We start from the raw sequence: 17,723 nt of genomic DNA on the forward strand, positions 1-17,723 counted from the left end.
AAGTTATATTTAATGTTACTTGTATTTTGATTATTTTACGCGTGGAGTCCATTTCAGATCATATCATACATCCTCAGCTCCATTAATAATCATCAAAAATCTTTATCATCCATATAAAATAGCCACCCAAATTTTTAACAAAAATATTTTTTATTATCTACAGGACTATATGATAAAAAAAGGAATTTTGAGTAAATTAAAATTTTTTAAGGGTTTTTTTTTACTTAATTGACGGATCCAAACATATGACAAGCTAATTAAAGTTGTAGAAACCAATTTACTTTCTAACCATAACTAAAGTTGATATTTTTCTTCTAAAACAAAAGCTAATTTTAAATATTGATATCTAATTTTAATCTCAATTAACAGTTTTTTTAAATTTTTAATACTGTTTACTTTTCTTAGCTTCATTCTTTTCTTATATAACGACGCGTTTCGGAACCACTTCATTATCTAGACTTATTTTACTTAGGTTTGTAAGAATACAATAAGTTTTGATAATGGAGTGATTCCGAAACGCTTCAACATATAAAAAGAATGAAGCTTAGAAATGTAAATAGTACTCTACATAGAAATTATGGTGTTTTTACCAGAAAGTATAATAGTAATTATTATCTTAATAATAACAGTTTCAATTACACAATTCTTAATTTTTCGATAGGGTTAGTAAAAATTAATTAGGCTAATACTTTATTAAATAACCGCACATTTTTTGATTTGTCTTCTTCAGTACGTGAAAGGTTTTCTGTAATAGCCCAATCAGCTTTTTTAGGATTAACGTTATTTTTCAGACTGCTGTTACGCTTTAAACGAATCCTTACAACAAGAATAGAAGCATCATATACTTCAGTACTATATTTAAGATTTTAGTTTCAAGTTAAAATTTCAAATTGAAAGAACAAATTTTATAACTTTCTTTTTTAAACATTCTACAAACAAATAAAAAAAAGAAGATAAATAGACAAAAATCTGATTGGTTTATTCAAGCATTTATTAATTTTAAAAATGATCGGCAGTTGTAAATATGATTGACAGTAATCGAATTGTTTTCAAGTCAATGGAGTACAGTTAGTTTTATAAATTTTTTATCCTCCAATAAATCTATATGAAATAAATGAAACAATAAAAATAATATTATATAAGTTTATAACAATTGAATTTTTTTGACATTTTCGTAATTGAAATATCATCATTAAAAGAATTATAACAAATTGATATTATATATATATATATATATATATATATATATATAAAACTTTACTGACTAATTATATACATATATATATATATAATTAGTCAGTAAAGTTACATACTCGTACGTACAAAATGTTTCCAACCTTGGGCAAGTTAGTTAAAAGTTCCAGTCAGGAATGCTGAAATGTAAATAGAAGAGAGAGCGTCCTAGTCGCCACACCGACCGGCGTAGCCGAGTCGCGGTCGTCCGACTACAACCATTATGTTTGTGGGTCTTTAATAACACTCTGTCCCTCGGGGGTGTATCGGACGAGAGCGACTGTAGCGCCTCGGGCTAATACAGAGACGAACCTTGTTATAAAGCCCCGACTTGATGGTTTATCTCTGAGACCGCATGAACACCACCGATAACCTTAGCGCAACACTACACTGTTTTCTCTCATCGTTGCACATGGCTTCTCATAACTGTCTACGTTTTCAAAAGAAAATAAATATATAATTTCATTTTTATTTGTTTAACAAGATTAGATGTAACTAAAAAAACCTATTATATTTCTATTTATTTTTTATTTTTAACCGAAGTACTTTTGTTGGTTTGATACAACTAGTCGTATTCTAAAATTAGTAAAAATCTTAAAATGTACAAATAATAATTATATAAAATCACAAATATACTCGTATTAAAATTCATTATACGAGTACAAATAAACGACCAAGAAAATTTTTTTTAAAATTATATTATCAGAATAATGTTAAATCAGGCGAAATATTTACCAGGTATTTAAATAATAATAAATATTTACCTGATTTTTTTTTAAACAATAAAAGCAACCTTTTTTTTACTTTTAAGGCCGCAAAGGACCACTTTAGTCAAAATAATTCAAGTCTTTTTTGCCGATCTTTTGGCCTTTAAGTTCTTAGCTTTTACTTTCTCCCAATATTTAGTCGTTCTTAATGATCTTGCTTTAGGATCCTCTTCTGAATAAACTCTTTTTGTATAATTAAAAGTTCTTACTTTAAAGTCGGTATTCGGATCTTTAATAACAAATTTTAATTTTTCGAATTTATTAAGTAAATCTTCGTAAGTCAAATTTAATTCTTGCACGTCTTCTTTAATTTCTTTTATCTATAATGGCGGATTTTTTTGTCTTTCCAAGACAAAAATTGATCGATAATTTTCTTAGTAATCGTATCCTGCGGTAATCTTAACAAGCGTGCACAGAAATAAATTCGCTTCCTTTTTATAGTATCAATTAAGGATTCCAAGTTTCGTACAGAAATTTATTAGGCAATAATCTGTACTGATTTTCAGATTTATATTTTTTGTTTATGCAGGTTCTAAGAATCCTGCGTTCAACTTAGGGCTGAACTTTTGCTTCAGTCCTAAGTTGAACGCAGGATTCTGATTTAATCTAAATAAAGTCTCGCTCGCGTAAGTAATGTGGCGTAAGTAAAGTGGTTTAACCACAGTTTTGTAATGTCTAATTTTAGTGTTAATCGAGTGCGATTTTTTGTTGTAAGTATTTTTGGTTACTTGTAGCACTTTATAAATAAGAATTAAAGCAACAAGAACAAAAGCAATCTTATAAATAAGAATTATTTTATTTATTCCTCCGCCATTCTTGTTTATTTTTTTTTAACAGTATTAAGTAAATAATAAAGATATTATTGCAGGATATTCTTGTTTTTCAAGTGTTTTGTATACTTCATATAAAAAAGATATTAGATTATATACATATAAATTCAGTAACTTTCAATTATTTTGTATACACAATAATTTGTTTTGCTCAGTATACAAAATAATATTATAAAATCACGTTGTATCGTATTCAATGTAAAAAATCCAAAAATGAATTGGTACAATGGTTTTAATCAATTTCAAAAATAAAAGAGAAGGTGGAATTCGAACCGTATTTTTATTTGTTTATTTTATGTACGTTCAACCTTTATTTATGAACAAATGAATCATTTTTAGTAATTTTTTTTTTTAATTTTGTTGAAAAAATTCCTCTAATGATCACAGTTTTAGGTTTTTCTAGTTTATTTAAAATGGAAGGATTTTTTTAAACAAAAAATTAAGATTAAATTGATTTAAATGTATTAATATTTTTTTATTTTCTACGTTCTTCATCGTGATATTTATTTAAAATTTAAACTTTTATAATGATAAATCGAACGAAATTATGTAAAGTGTCACATAAGTTTCCATAAATAGGAAAAATATACATTTTTTTTTGAAGACCGGGGTGTATCAGGAAAATATACAAAACATAATCATCTCATTTAGATGATTTATATTTTGTATCTTTTCCTTATACACCATGACCTTCATAAGATAATGTTTATTTTTCCTATGTATAGAAACTTATGGGGTAATGTATTCTCAGCAAAGGAAGAGACGGATCGAAATGTGTTTTCAAAACAATGGTAGTTAATGGTAAATAATGGTGGTTATACAATGTAGAGCCACAATGTATACAATGTTATACAATTAGTTATACAATGTATTGTATAAATAAAAATAAGTCTCATAAAAAAAAAATGTATTTTTCTATGTATGGAAACTTATGAGACACTTTGTATAATAAAACGTTTTTAAAAAGCTAACTTCAAAGTATTTTCAATACTCATTGTTACAATCCTCGTGGATTTGTGTTGCCGTTTTCGATCTACTATTATCTGATGTTATTACTGGTTATCTCTTTGAATTAAATAGATTTGTATTTAGAATTTAAACGAAAAATGTACGAGATTTGAAAGGGTTTTATTCATTTAATATCACATAAACCGATGCACTACGCGCACGTAGTTTTGAAAAATTTTAAAAACTAAAAAAAATGTAATTTTACTTTTTTCCATTTTATTAAAAATATTACCATAGAAGATTGAACATATAACAGTATTTGTTATTTGTATAATGTCAGTAAATCAATCTATTCTGAAAAATATTTAATTATAAGCATAGATTTTTACTTCCTTATACGAAGTAAAGGAAATACTGTGATCGCGAAAAATTTCGGTTTTCGGATTTCAACGAAAATTTTCATTTTGACCATCCCTGAATCCATTTTGACTAGATTCGGCGTGACGTCTGTACTTACGTATGTGTAACTCAAAACCGATTAATCTTAGGATGCTGAAATTTTGGATTTAGAACTCTTGTAACATCTAGTTGTACACCTCCCATTTTGATTGCAATCAACTGGACCAAAAGTGTCAAAAAAAATCCCAAAATCAAAAAACTTTGGATTTTGGACTTTTTCTTAACTGCACTAATAAGCCCTCATTGAGAGCTTTTCAACGATATATCACAAGTGGTACTATTTTCATTGATTCCAGAGTTATAGCCAAATAAAACTTTAATTAATTAAATATTTGCATCTTACAAGGGACAGACATCGGTTTGAATCAGACTTCATCACCTTTTGTTTTAACTTTTTTTTTTTAATTTGAATATTGATTTATTTATAATTATTACCTCTGATTATATTATTATTATTATTCAATAATAACAATAAAAAATATGAGAAGTTATTAATAAAATAAAATAAAATTTTATGTACTATTCATTTTTAAAAAAATGTGTATATGTAAGTTAATAGGCGTACAAGGAAGTCATGTAGTGTTCACATCAGAATTTTTAGTTGGTATTTACCTTAATTATGATCATCATTCTTCGAGTTTCTGTCATTCGAAAGAATTGCAATTATCTTCGTAATCGCTTATCTATAAATAATCATCCTTACTTTCCTGAAGAGCGTTCAAAACATGAAATTTCTTGAACGATTTCTTAATTAAATCATCCGGATTTGTGATTGAACTGCAATAATCCACTTACAATCTCTATCAAAGACGGTTTCTTAATTTTACTAGACGATGTAATCTCGTGTATCGTTTTGGTCATCCAATCTGTGTATTATTTACGGAATTTAGTTTTATTTGGTTTTAGGTAGTCTGTTTACGTAGACATTTAGAGGCTGAAGAATAGAAGTCATTCTACCAGGAATAATAAACTGATTTAACTTTCCAGTAATCAGACTTCGCTTTTCATCATCGTTCTTATGAACTCTTAATGTTTCTATTATAAGTATGAAAGGTTTTAGTAATAAAACGTCTGGTTGAGGTTCCCAGACGCATTTAATCCCTCCAATACTGATTCATTACTCGTCCATCCCTTATCTTGTGCTCGTATGACAATAATAGCTGGCGGGGCAGAAAGTTTTACACACATTTTACAGGACATTTAACTTTCAGTAGATGTTTTCTTTTAAAAATTACATACAGAGGTAATTTTTTCCCGACGAAACTATTATAGTCATCATTGAGCAATATTGTTTTCCGTAACCGACATCTTCAGTCCTTTTAATCCTTTTAATTTTTTGTTTTTTTATCCTTTTAATTGTTGTTAATGGCATTTAAAAAATCAGCGGTGTCTGGTCCGCATTTACAAGTTGAGACATATCTTTGAATTTTTATCTTCGTTTACTTCTGGTATCCGCTTTTTATTGTCGTCCTTCTTCGAATAGAGAAAGCTAGGTCGGCAAAGAAACCGGCGTACCCCGTTAAGATTAGCTTTAATTTCATCTCTACCGATATTTAATTCATCAGCAAATTCCAGGACATATTCCTACAGAATTCACACATCTTTAGATGTGCGAATTCTGGCATTGTAATGTATTCATTGTACGAGGTCTGTTCAGAAAATTACCGAACATTTTTAGTTACACGCCGATGGAGATATTTAGTAATGTGCGGTTGACAAGATTGTATTTAGAATAACCTCCTCTGTAACCACGTCTTCTTGGATTGTTGATATCTCGTTTAGTTTTTGCGTTATTGTTATTTGAGTACAACATGTTTAAGTGTTATCAGCGATTTTTGTAATGTACGATTTTTTGATAATTGAACTTTTGTCTCGATGTCGTAGCCGTAAATCCAACTTTTGTCTCCCGTTATGATCCTTTGTATAAATGTTTCATCGTCATCGGCTTGTTCAAGAAGTTGCCGACAATTGTACACTCGATGTTCTTTCTGCTGTTCGGTCATCAAATGAGAAACAACCTTTGCACGTTCCATTATTCAGTCAAAATATCACGGCACGATCCGATCGAGATGCTAATCCTTTCTGCAAGATCTCTGACAGTCGATCGGCAATTTTCGCGCACCAGATCGTTGACTTTCCGAACGTGGGTGTTATCAGTTGAAGTTGAAAACCTTCTTGGTCGAGAGCCGTCTTCAACTGACTGACGACCACTTTTAAATTTTGAAAACCATTCGCAACATTGCATACAATCCAGAATATCATCTTTGTAAGCTTGTTTCAACACTTGAAAAGTTTCTGTAAAGGTTTTTCCCAGTTTCACGCAAAGTTTTACATTGTATCGTTCCTCTCAAAAAAACGCACGTTACAAAAATCGCTACTAACACTTAAACACGTTGCACTCAAATAACAGTAATACGAAAACTAGACGAGATATCAACAACCCAAGAACATGTGGTTACAGATGAGATTATGCGAAACGCAATGCTGCCGACAGCACTTCACTAAATATCTCCATTGGCGGGTGTTTAAAAAAAGTCGATTATTTTCTGAACAGACCTCGTATGCGGTGCAAGTTTTTCTCCCATTTATGGATCTTTTCGTTTTTCTGCCGAAATGTTCTGCTATTTTTATTAGCTATGAGATTCGGTTTCTTTCTTCCACCATTCACGAATGCTAAACTACATCAAATTTTCTAGCTGTAACACGATTTCTATGCTGCTTTGCGTAAATAATAACACGCAATTTTTCTGCAACAGTGAATGAACACAGAGCTTTTTTTCACTCGTTCTATAATGCTACTGTACACGAAAATCTTTCGTGTACAGGTAGCTGTCGCGATGAAAAGTAATCATAAAATGATCGATAAAAATGTTTTCCTAAGAAATAAGAATAGCCTAGGTGTGAGAAAATTGGAAAGAAGAGTTTAAGTTAATTCACATCGCCAGTCGTAGGTAAAAAGATAATTATTAAGTTTTTTGTTTTATTTTTATTTCGTTGGATGTACGTCGTAGTCAAAACAAATCGGTTTTAATTTAGAATTCTGTAAAGGTCGATGTAAGTTTGACAATTACATAATTATCAATGTGAAACCTGAAAATCCACGTACGATGTGCAGGCTAAGTTTGTAACCGTAATTCCGGACAAAATAGAGCGCGTGATAAATGGGTGTATACATTATATTCTTTGTTCTGTATTAATGTATTTCGTAATATTCAAATGTGTTAACATATATCTAGTTTTTTTATAGCTGTGTATAAATATCATAGTTATCTATATTGGTAAATTTGTCTCTATGAGATAATTAAAAAATGTGTAAGTGAATATTTTTTATTCTTATCTCTTTTTAGTATTAAATTTTTATAGCGTAATCATATACACCCTCCTACTGTTATTCAAATATTCAAAGTATTTTCACGTGAAACTTTAAGAAAATTAGTTGGAAAACTTGAGATTAAAAATAATATACATTCCTTTATTCTATATACCTTTACCAAGATATAGAGGTTTAGAAGTCTGTTACCTTGTTTTTCTCTAAATTCCTTTTCCCATTCCTGATCGTTGTTTTTTTTTCATTTACCACTGACTTCAAAGTGCTTAAATTTAAAGATTAATTGAAAAAGTATTATTTTCTGTTGAACATTTAATACAATATGTTAAATTTGAAGATTGCATTATTATGTTGTTCAGTTCTATCGTTCTACATGAATATAATCTTATTTATCTGTGTATTTAATAAGAAACGATTTAAATTTTACGAAGGATTAACATTAACGATTTATTACGTGTTATCAGTTCTCAGAACCCTTTGACATAATGAAAAATAATTATTTTCAGATTTCTGTAAAGGTTTTACTTTAATCCATTCCTTATTTCTAAAAAACTGATTAAAATAATTTTTTTTATTATATTAATTAATAATTTACCTCATTTTTATCTGAGCCGTTGTTAATAGGTTAGCTCGCCCGGCTGTCAAGTCTTTTGGTTCTTTTGTATCGACCTCCGGTCTCAAATCGCATTTTCTCCTGAAAAATGAAAAAAAAAAATTAATTTAAAAGAAATATATTCTGCTTCATAAAAAAATATTTTTAGTATTCCTATTTTATTTTATGTATTTTTTTATTTATTTATATTTTTAATCTTTGTTGAAATTGATGAAATGTAAAACCCTAATGATTTTTGAAATTATAATTTTCAATTATATTTCACGTATTAAAAAATTAATTTTTTTGTAAAACAAAATGTAACATTATTTCAACAATGAAAATTTTATTTACTTTATATACATATATAAAACGATAGCTAAAATAATATTACAAATATATTTCAAATTACGCTAAATTCATATAAAGTATTTACAATTAAGGTATATTTTGTACATGTAGAATAATTTTCGTTTATTGAAATAAAGTTGTACGTGTTGAAGTCAAAGTAATAAAACTTATAGGAATTTTAGAGGGAAGTAAGTACCTGTTGAGTGTTGATCGACTGAATTAGGGAGCTAAACCGCTTTAGAGGGTTAGAGTAATAATTTCATACCCAAGATGTAAGTTATTCGTATATTTATTTTCTCTTTAATGCGCGGAAATTAATTTATATCTCTTCTTTATATCTGTGTAATTAATTTATAATTAACTTTAATTAGTAATCTATTGTGTGAACATAACAAATTAGTTTTTTTTTGTTTTTTAAAGACTTTTCTTAAAATGTATTTGTTATTGATTTAACAATCTGAAAGTGTAAATGTTATTTAAAGTATATGAAGGCGTGGTAACAATTCTTCCAGTATCGGCCTTCTGGAATGCTTTACAACATAGATTGGATGTATGTTCTGTAAAATAGTAATAATTTATCAGATAAATTAATTCTCTCAATCGTGAATAAATAAAGAATAGTTTAAGAAAGATTTATAAAGTAAACTAAGATTTAATTCCCTGTTTCTTAGGGCCTTATTGCAGTATGTAGTATTTTGTATTTACTGCATGCCTTGAGGATTAGCTGTTTGGCTGCAGATTTTTACTGCTGTCCGATGTATACATTTTTAGTGTTGCGTTGTTACACTGATCGTGTAATATTAATGAATGTCAATTTTCAGGCGTATTTTTGTGTTCTTGCTGTATTGGTTTTGATGATTTTTTTATATAATGTTTATATTGTTGTGAAACTTGTTCTTTTTTTGAGTTTTGCTTCTCTTGTGTTTGTATAAATTGTGTGATTTTTTTCTTTGTATATGGTGATGTATCATGTTTGCTGATGTTTTGCTACGACTGATGTGTTTTTGTTGATATTCCTATTATGATGCGATTGCGCTATGACGTATGAGTATGCGAGTGGGCGTGTAACCCCCCTTCCAGAAGGAATGCTTCGTTAGCGTTTCCAGGAAGGGTGGTAGCCAGGGGTGGCGGTTTACTCGGTAGTGCGCAGGTTTACATACGCATATTAATAACATCTTGCGGCACCTGTTGGCGAGCCCGACACTGCTTAGGCGTCAGTAAATGGGATTCCCACCTCTTTAACAAAAAAAGATTTGATTAGAGGATATTTTTGTTTATTACCAACTTTTCTTTTCTTTTTCTTTTTCCTGTTTAGCCTCCGGTAACTACCGTTTAGATAATACTTCAGAGGATGAATGAGGATGATATGTATCAGTGTAAATGAAGTGTAGTCTTGTACAGTCTCAGTTCGACCATTTCTGTCTGATATGTGTGGTTAATGGAAAACCCAACCGCAAAAGAACACCGTATTCACAATCTAGTACTCAAATCCGTGTAAAAATAACTGACTTTACTAGGACTTGAACACTGGAACTCTCGACTTCAAAATCATCTGATTTGGGAAGACGCGTTAACCACTAGACGAACCCGGTGGGTTGTTTATTACCAACTAGACCGTATTCTATTTACGCCAATATGTATTTTTCTCACTCCTCACGTTATTCATTGCAATTTGTAAATGACTACTTTTATATATATATAATCTAAAATAATTTAAATAAGTAATCAGTAAATTCATTAAAATAACTACATAATTATTGATAAAAGTCACGTTAGGATGGGTATAGTTGTCCATGGAAGAAAAATATTAATTGTTCCAGCATTTTTTTGGAACGATCAAGGGAAACCATGAAAAAAAATCTTTAATAGAACAGCTTTACAAAGTATATCATTTTAAATAAAACCTTTGACAAAGTATTAATAATTAAAATTAAGAGGGGTTACAAAACAAAATATATTTTTTTTAGAATTAGGGAATAAATGTTTTAAAAATTTTTGTTTAATTTCTTGGTAGCTGTATATAAGAATAAACTAAAAAAAATTGAAAAATATTTCAAATGAAGGAAGAAAGAGAAAATGATCAAAAAACATATATTTCAATTTTAAGAAATGACGGTTGAGTTTTTGAAAAATAAATCTTTCTGGATTACATATAACTATAAATTGTAGGTAACAAATTTGCTGTAATAAAGTTTTCCCTAAAATTTCACTGAAAAAAAATCAAAGTCAGTTTTTTCACGATATCCCCCTACCTCCTGAGCGAATTTTTAAAAAAATGAATACCATCAATCTCCAATATATATAAATATTTAAGTCAGATAATTGAGTTGGTTAATCCTAAAACAGTGCGACACATATGCGCACATACTTATATAAGTTAATAAGAACTAATTGGATCCTAAAACCCAAAAATTTGCGAAAACCCGATACCTCTTTTTTGACATTATCATTTTGCTATTTAGTTATATTCGCTAGGAAAATTAAAAAAAGTTTTTAGTTGAAATTATCGCATGAAAATAATTAGGCGTAATTTAGGGAGTAATAAAGATGTAATTATGCATAGATAATATATAAATAAAATTGGTTAATAATAAAATAACAATCTTTAAGGCGGTATTTTTAAAATTATTTAATTACTAATAAGTATAACTTAAACCAAGTACGCAAAAAATTCAGGTTTATTTAATTAGTAGCAAGAAGTTATTTAAAACCCCAATTTGATATTTGGTAAAAACGCCTTCCCAAATCATCTGATTTGGAAGTCGAGAGTTCCAGCTTTCAAGTCCTAGTAAAGTCAGTTATTTTTACACGGATTTGAATACTAGATCTTGGATACCGGTGTTCTTTGGTGGTTGGGTTTTAATTAACCACACATCTCAGGAATGGTCGAACTGAGATTGTACAAGACTACAGTTCATTTACACTCATACATATCATCCTCATTTATTCTCTGAAGTATTATCTGAACGGTAATTACCGAAGGCTGAACAGGAAAAAAAAGAATGACGTTATTTAAAACTCATTAACAGAGTAAATCTTTTCTATAAAAGGAAATCTAATTTAATTTCAGATGATTTGATTGGAAGGTATTTGTACGGGTCGGTAACTTATAAACAGAAGGACATTAAGGTCCCCTAATCATCTATATCACAATAAAAGTAATTTGTTTGGGAAATAGCGTATTAAATATGGTAACTGTTTATTTTGAGGAAACAGAATTAAATATGAATATTTAATTATCTTTAAGGGTTTTTTTTTTACTCAACTAATTCACGCAAGTCCTGTGTTTTATAAATTTTTACTTCCTTGTAAGTACAACGAAATATCCATTTTGATCATCCCTGAATCCATTTTGATTAGCTTCGGCATGACTTCTGCACGTACGTACCTATCTCGCATAACTCAAAAACTATTAGCCGTAGAATATTGAAATTTTGGATTTAGGACTGTCGTAACATGTTGTTGTACATCTTCCCCTTTGATTGCATTCGACTTGACCAAAAATGTCCAAAAGAGCACAAACTCCAAAGAATTTGGATTTTGGTATTTTTCTTAACTGTAGTAATAAGCCCTCATTGAGAGTACCCAACGATATATTTTAAGCGGTAGTTATCTTTATTGGTTCCAGAGTTATAGCCAAATAACATTTTAATTAATGAAATATTTTGATCTTAAAAGGGGAAGGCACATCGGTTCGAATCCGACTTCATTTCCTTTTTTTTAACTTTTTTTTTAAATTTAAATATATTGATTTATTAATAATTAATAACCTTTCATTGTAAAAAAAAATCTTTACAATAAATAATAATTCAATAATAACAATAAAAAAATAATAAAAAAAAAAAAAAAATGAAAAAAGATCAGAAGTTATCAGTGAAATAAAATTTTACGTACTTTTCATTTTAAAAAATGTGTATACGTAATATAATAGGCTTACAAGGAAGTTATGTGGTGTCCAAATCAGATTTTTATATATGTTTTTCCTGATTTTCCTACAAAAAATCAGACTTACATTTCATGCTCTAAGTCTTAATTCTATAAATTATACTAGATACAATCATTTAAAATGCTTTAGAAAAAGCTTTAAAATATAAATTTATTTTTTTTGTAAAATCCTATAACTATTTCTAGTCCATAGTATCCCTTAATCAGTTATTATATTTTTTTACTTTTTGTCTAATAAAAATGTTATTTATTCGTTTTATTGGATACTGACGTATTTGGATTAAGATTATAATGAAGAAATTATCAATATTCGATAGTTTTATATTTCTGATTGATTTTAGTTGCTTAATTTTATATTAATGTGATAAAATATTAAATCATCATTTCGTATTGGTTGTCTGCTTTTGCAGAAAACTTCTCCATATTTCTCTGTTAACTAATATATAACCTTTGAGTTTTACTAATACTAATATCCGCTTATTAAAGCTAGTTTTATTGCCAAGCCACCTAGATCGATCATAAATTCTTATTATTTACTATAAACAAACAGTTTTCTTGTTAATAGGATACATTAATAAAATGAAGAAGATATAAAGAGAAAGGAAACAATAAGAAAAGAAAAGGACGAAGGATGAGGGTTTTTAAATAATATAAGGAGCGAGTGTGAAATGCAACAACACAAGGTGGGCTTAGCGGGGCCTACGCTAATCACGATGAAATCAACAACTGGCCAAATACCTGCGTCACGATATCTCTTAACTCTCTTGTACGGTAAAGTATATATATATATTTTTTTTGTTGTTGATGGAGACGTGTTTCTTTCGATGCAAGTTGAAGTACTAGGAATTGTTGCGCTGTTGTGGTTGTTGTAAAAAGCACGTTCATGTTTCATGACCTTTCGGTACCTAATTCTTACTTACTCATGCTACGTATATCGTGACATTGTTATTTATTATTCGTTATTATCAAAATGTAAAAAAAAAAAAAACTAATAATTCTGATTGATGTTCTTCAATTGATTTTTTTCTTTTAATGAAATAATTTCTGGATTGTTAGAGATGTATAAAAATATAATTCATTTTTAATATTTCAGTTTTAGCTGTATGCATATATAAGTTCATTTCTTAAATTTTGATAAATTAGTTTAATCGATCAAAAATAATTTTTAGTGTTTTCTCTCATCCATATACCGTGGTGCAGTCTCTTCCGAAAATGTAACTGTATATCCCAGATATGACAAACAAAATAGACTTCTCTATTAATACATTGCGTATTTCCCCAATTAATACATTTTTATCCAAAAAAACTTTTACTTCCTTGTACGAAGTAAAAGAATGATTGTAATCGCGAAAAATGTCGGTTTTCAGATTTCAAAGGAAATATTCATTTTGGCCATCCCAGAATCCATTTTGACTAGTTTCGGCGTGACATCTGTACGTACGTATGTATCTCGCATAACTCAAAAACGATTAGCAGTAGGATGTTGAAATTTTGAATTTAGGACTGTTATAACATCTAGTTGTGCTTCTCCTTTTTTGATTGTAATCGACCGGACCAAAAGTGTCTAAAAAAGACTTAGATCCAAAAAAATTAGATTTTGGACTTTTTATTAACTTCAGTAGCAACCCTTAATTGAGTGCTTTTCAACGATATATCATAAGTGGTAGTTATTTTCATTGGTTCCAGAGTTATAGCCAAATAAATTTTAATTAATGAAATATTTGGATCTTATAAGGGGAAGGCACATCGGTTCGAATCAGACTTCAACTCCTTTTTATTTTTTTTTAAATTTAAATATATTGATTTATTAATAATTATTAACCTCTGATTGTAAAAAATTTTTTACGATAAATAATAAATCAATAATAACAATAAAAAATATGAAAAAATAACAAGTTATTAGTGAAATAAAATTTTATATATTTTTCATTTTAAAAATACGTGTATATGTAATTTAATATGCGTGCAAGGAAGTCTTGTAGTGTCCACATTAGATTTTTTTTTAAATATATATTAAGAATAAATAATAACAGTTAATTAAGGTAAAACATATAAACATATCCAAGAAGAAAATAATACACAGTGAAAATATGATAAAAAAGTGTTCTAGCAAAAGGTAATGGATTCAGTGTAAAAGGAATGAGAATAAATTTTATAAGGTTTGCCGATGGTATAGAAGATTCCATTACCTCAGAATATGAAATGTAAGTTAATTTTGAGGAAACAAAAGTAATTATGGTAGGAGATAACAGGACAATAAAGGAATAATTGAACAAGTAAAATAGTAGAAATATTCAGGTACGCTGTTAACAGAAAATTGCAAAAATGAAAAGTAGATAGAATTGTAATGCGTAGGGATGCATTTAATAGAAATAAATAGTTATAGAAAGAATAAACGAAAACTTAAGGTAGCGTCTTGTGATTTCTTACATTCCAAACATCTGCATCGATTATCAAGTAAGGAAACTTAGAAACAGGGAAAAGAAATGTTAGAGACATTTGAAATCTGGACGCGGGAAAGATTAAATAAACAAAATAAAGAAGTAATAAGTATAGCGAACGAGAATTGAAGATTAATTCAGAATAGGAAAGCTAATCGGAAGATATATCATGAGAGAAGAAGGGTTAAACCAGTGCTGGAAGGACAGTAAAGATTACTAAAAAGGTGCAAAAAAAGAGGTCGACACAGTAAAAATATGGACGATGTAAAAGGAAATGACAGCTATCAGGAATTAAAAACTAGAAATAGAGGTGAATGTAGATGAATGTGATGCAAGAGACCTGTCTGAAGGCAGAAAACTATATATTAATGATGATAATATCGCATGTATACATACATACATATATACACGGGTATTCATTCATAGAATATACATAAAAATATATATCTACATATATCTCAATGTTATCTTTAGCTTTTGAGCTAGTATGTCTTTCTTGTAGTACGCCTTGAACTCCTTTTTAAGATTCAAAATTTTACTGTTGAAATAATTAACTTCTACTACTGTATTGTTTGGCAAATCCAAACACCTGGAGAATGTGTTGTTACATAGTCACAAATTCTGTTACTTTACAAGAGTATTAAATGCCCAAGTATGAGACGTTACTCTCAGTATTTAAATACTATTCACGTAATTTATTTGCTAGAAACTGATTAACACTAATTCAGTTCAAATATATGTTTTGAAATTTTAAATTGGACAAACCGGTAGTTTTTCTAGTTGCCTGACGTATTAGTGGATGTATATGTCATATTAACACAAAAAACCGATATAATATTGTTTATTTTCAACAAACATAAATAACTATATATTTAGATTCTCTCGCTATTACTCAACCATGACTGTAAATCAAAAAGCTTGAATTACCTTTCAGATACACTCTCTAAAATCAAATTACAAAGAGTGTAGTACTTCAAAATCTTTTTCCGGATACGTTCAATCTAGGCACATGTCAATCTACACTGTTTATCATTATTCCAGACCTCAGATCAGAACTCGAAGATTGATATCGCAATATTATATTCCACTTAATATTCTGGAAATTTCACTAATTTACTAAAATTAAATTTTTTATAACATTAGATATAATTTTATTAATTCATCAGATTCAAATTTTTCATAAAATTAAATTAAATTCATCAAATATTACTTTATTAATTCCTAAAATTGTACTCCCTGAACTGTCACAGATGGCACACTATTTATGTTGTATTTTCTCTACAGTAAATATACTTGCCATCATTTTATCGCGCGCATCATTTGTCTTGAGCATACTGATATTGACTAACTACGTTTTACCAATTTTTTGAAAGATACATTAAGCGGTTACACCAGTAATTAGAACAATAAAGAATTCCATTGGTTAACACAAAATCCATACTTCTTACATGAATTGTTGCGCACTTACTTCTCGACGACAACTAGTGAGCCCGATCTTTTTTTACGAAACACTTGATACTCCGGCATACCACCAGGATATAATTATCGCTATATATCCAATGTATAACGATATATCCAATTTTTAGCTCTTTTCCGTCTGATGAACGCTGTTGTTACCTGCAACATAACGAGTCACGTGCCATATATCCAAAAATACTATGGAATTTTTGGAAAAGATGTTTGGTAATCGCATAATCTCAAAAGGTCTGTGGTTCCCTCGTTCCCCTAACTTATCGTCACCAGACTTCTAGGTGGACTCTCTAGGGGTTTTTGAAAGAACGTGCATATTGATAAAACCCATGTACTCTATAAGACCTGGAACGGGCCATTACTCCAGAAATGAATTACATTAGTCCTGATGTTCTACGAAGGGTGTCAAAAAATATGGTGCGAAGGGTTCAATCCTGTCTTCAGGAAGGTGGTGAACATTTTCAACACTTGCTGTACGTTATTACCGGTTATGCATGACAACATTCCACGAATCAAATCAAATGGAGTATCTCTGTGTTACAGTCCATATTGTAATTATAGCGTATAGTATCATGGTGTGCACAATAAAATGTTCTTAATGTAGTTTTGGATTGTTGTCTTCCTTAACTAAATGACAGCAATCTTCTTGATTAACAATATCGTATATTCATTTTCATCTTATTTGTATTTTACAACTTTTACAAACTTAGAAGTATTGAAAGGTTTTTAAATTATTTATCATAAATATGACTGTAAAAATTTATCACTTATTGTTTTATATGTTGCCTTTTATTTTTATAATATTTCTTAGTTAATTTTTGCGAGTAATATATTTATACTTGTTATTTTACATTGGAATTTTAGTTGAAATTAAAGAATATTATATCGAATTTATTGCTTAATATGATAAATTCATTACTAATATGGGCGACAACTAAAATATCTACCGGTTTGTCCAATTTAAAATTTCAAAACATATAATGCAACTGAATTGATGTACGTTTGGTAACTTTTATCGTAGTTTCTAGCAGATAAATGAATCCAGTAGTTGCTGGAAAATGAATAATTATGGATACGAAATCATTTTTCAAACTGTTCTCACGTAACTCTTGACTTTGATTTTTAATAACAGTTAATAAGGATCAAATAATCTTCAAATGATTTTATATTCGTACGAAGCGTATTAAAAATATTTCTTTTTTTTAAATACAAATTATTGTTTTACCGTAATTTTTTTTTAATTTGAATTGCCTATCTGTAACATTATATTTATAATATGCTAAATGCTAATATTCTGTCATCTATCAGAACATTTAAATTAATAAATCATCATATCGCTTACTTTTAGAGTTTTTAAAA

The 17,723-nt window shown here is 28.8% G+C and overlaps 1 protein-coding gene across 1 annotated transcript in view; it reads right to left on the reverse strand.

Annotated features, from left to right (window-relative positions):
- Positions 1–17,723, reverse strand: part of twz (BTB/POZ domain-containing protein twz) — a 381,095-nt gene that overhangs the window by 164,002 nt on the left and 199,370 nt on the right. The window contains exon 2 of the mRNA XM_075373596.1: positions 8,161–8,259. Coding sequence (XP_075229711.1) covers positions 8,161–8,259 — 99 coding nt within the window. The remainder of the gene's footprint in view (positions 1–8,160; positions 8,260–17,723) is intronic.

This window comes from Lycorma delicatula, chromosome 8 (assembly GCF_047948215.1).
Source record: "Lycorma delicatula isolate Av1 chromosome 8, ASM4794821v1, whole genome shotgun sequence".
In the NCBI taxonomy this organism is placed as follows: Eukaryota; Metazoa; Arthropoda; class Insecta; order Hemiptera; family Fulgoridae; genus Lycorma; species Lycorma delicatula.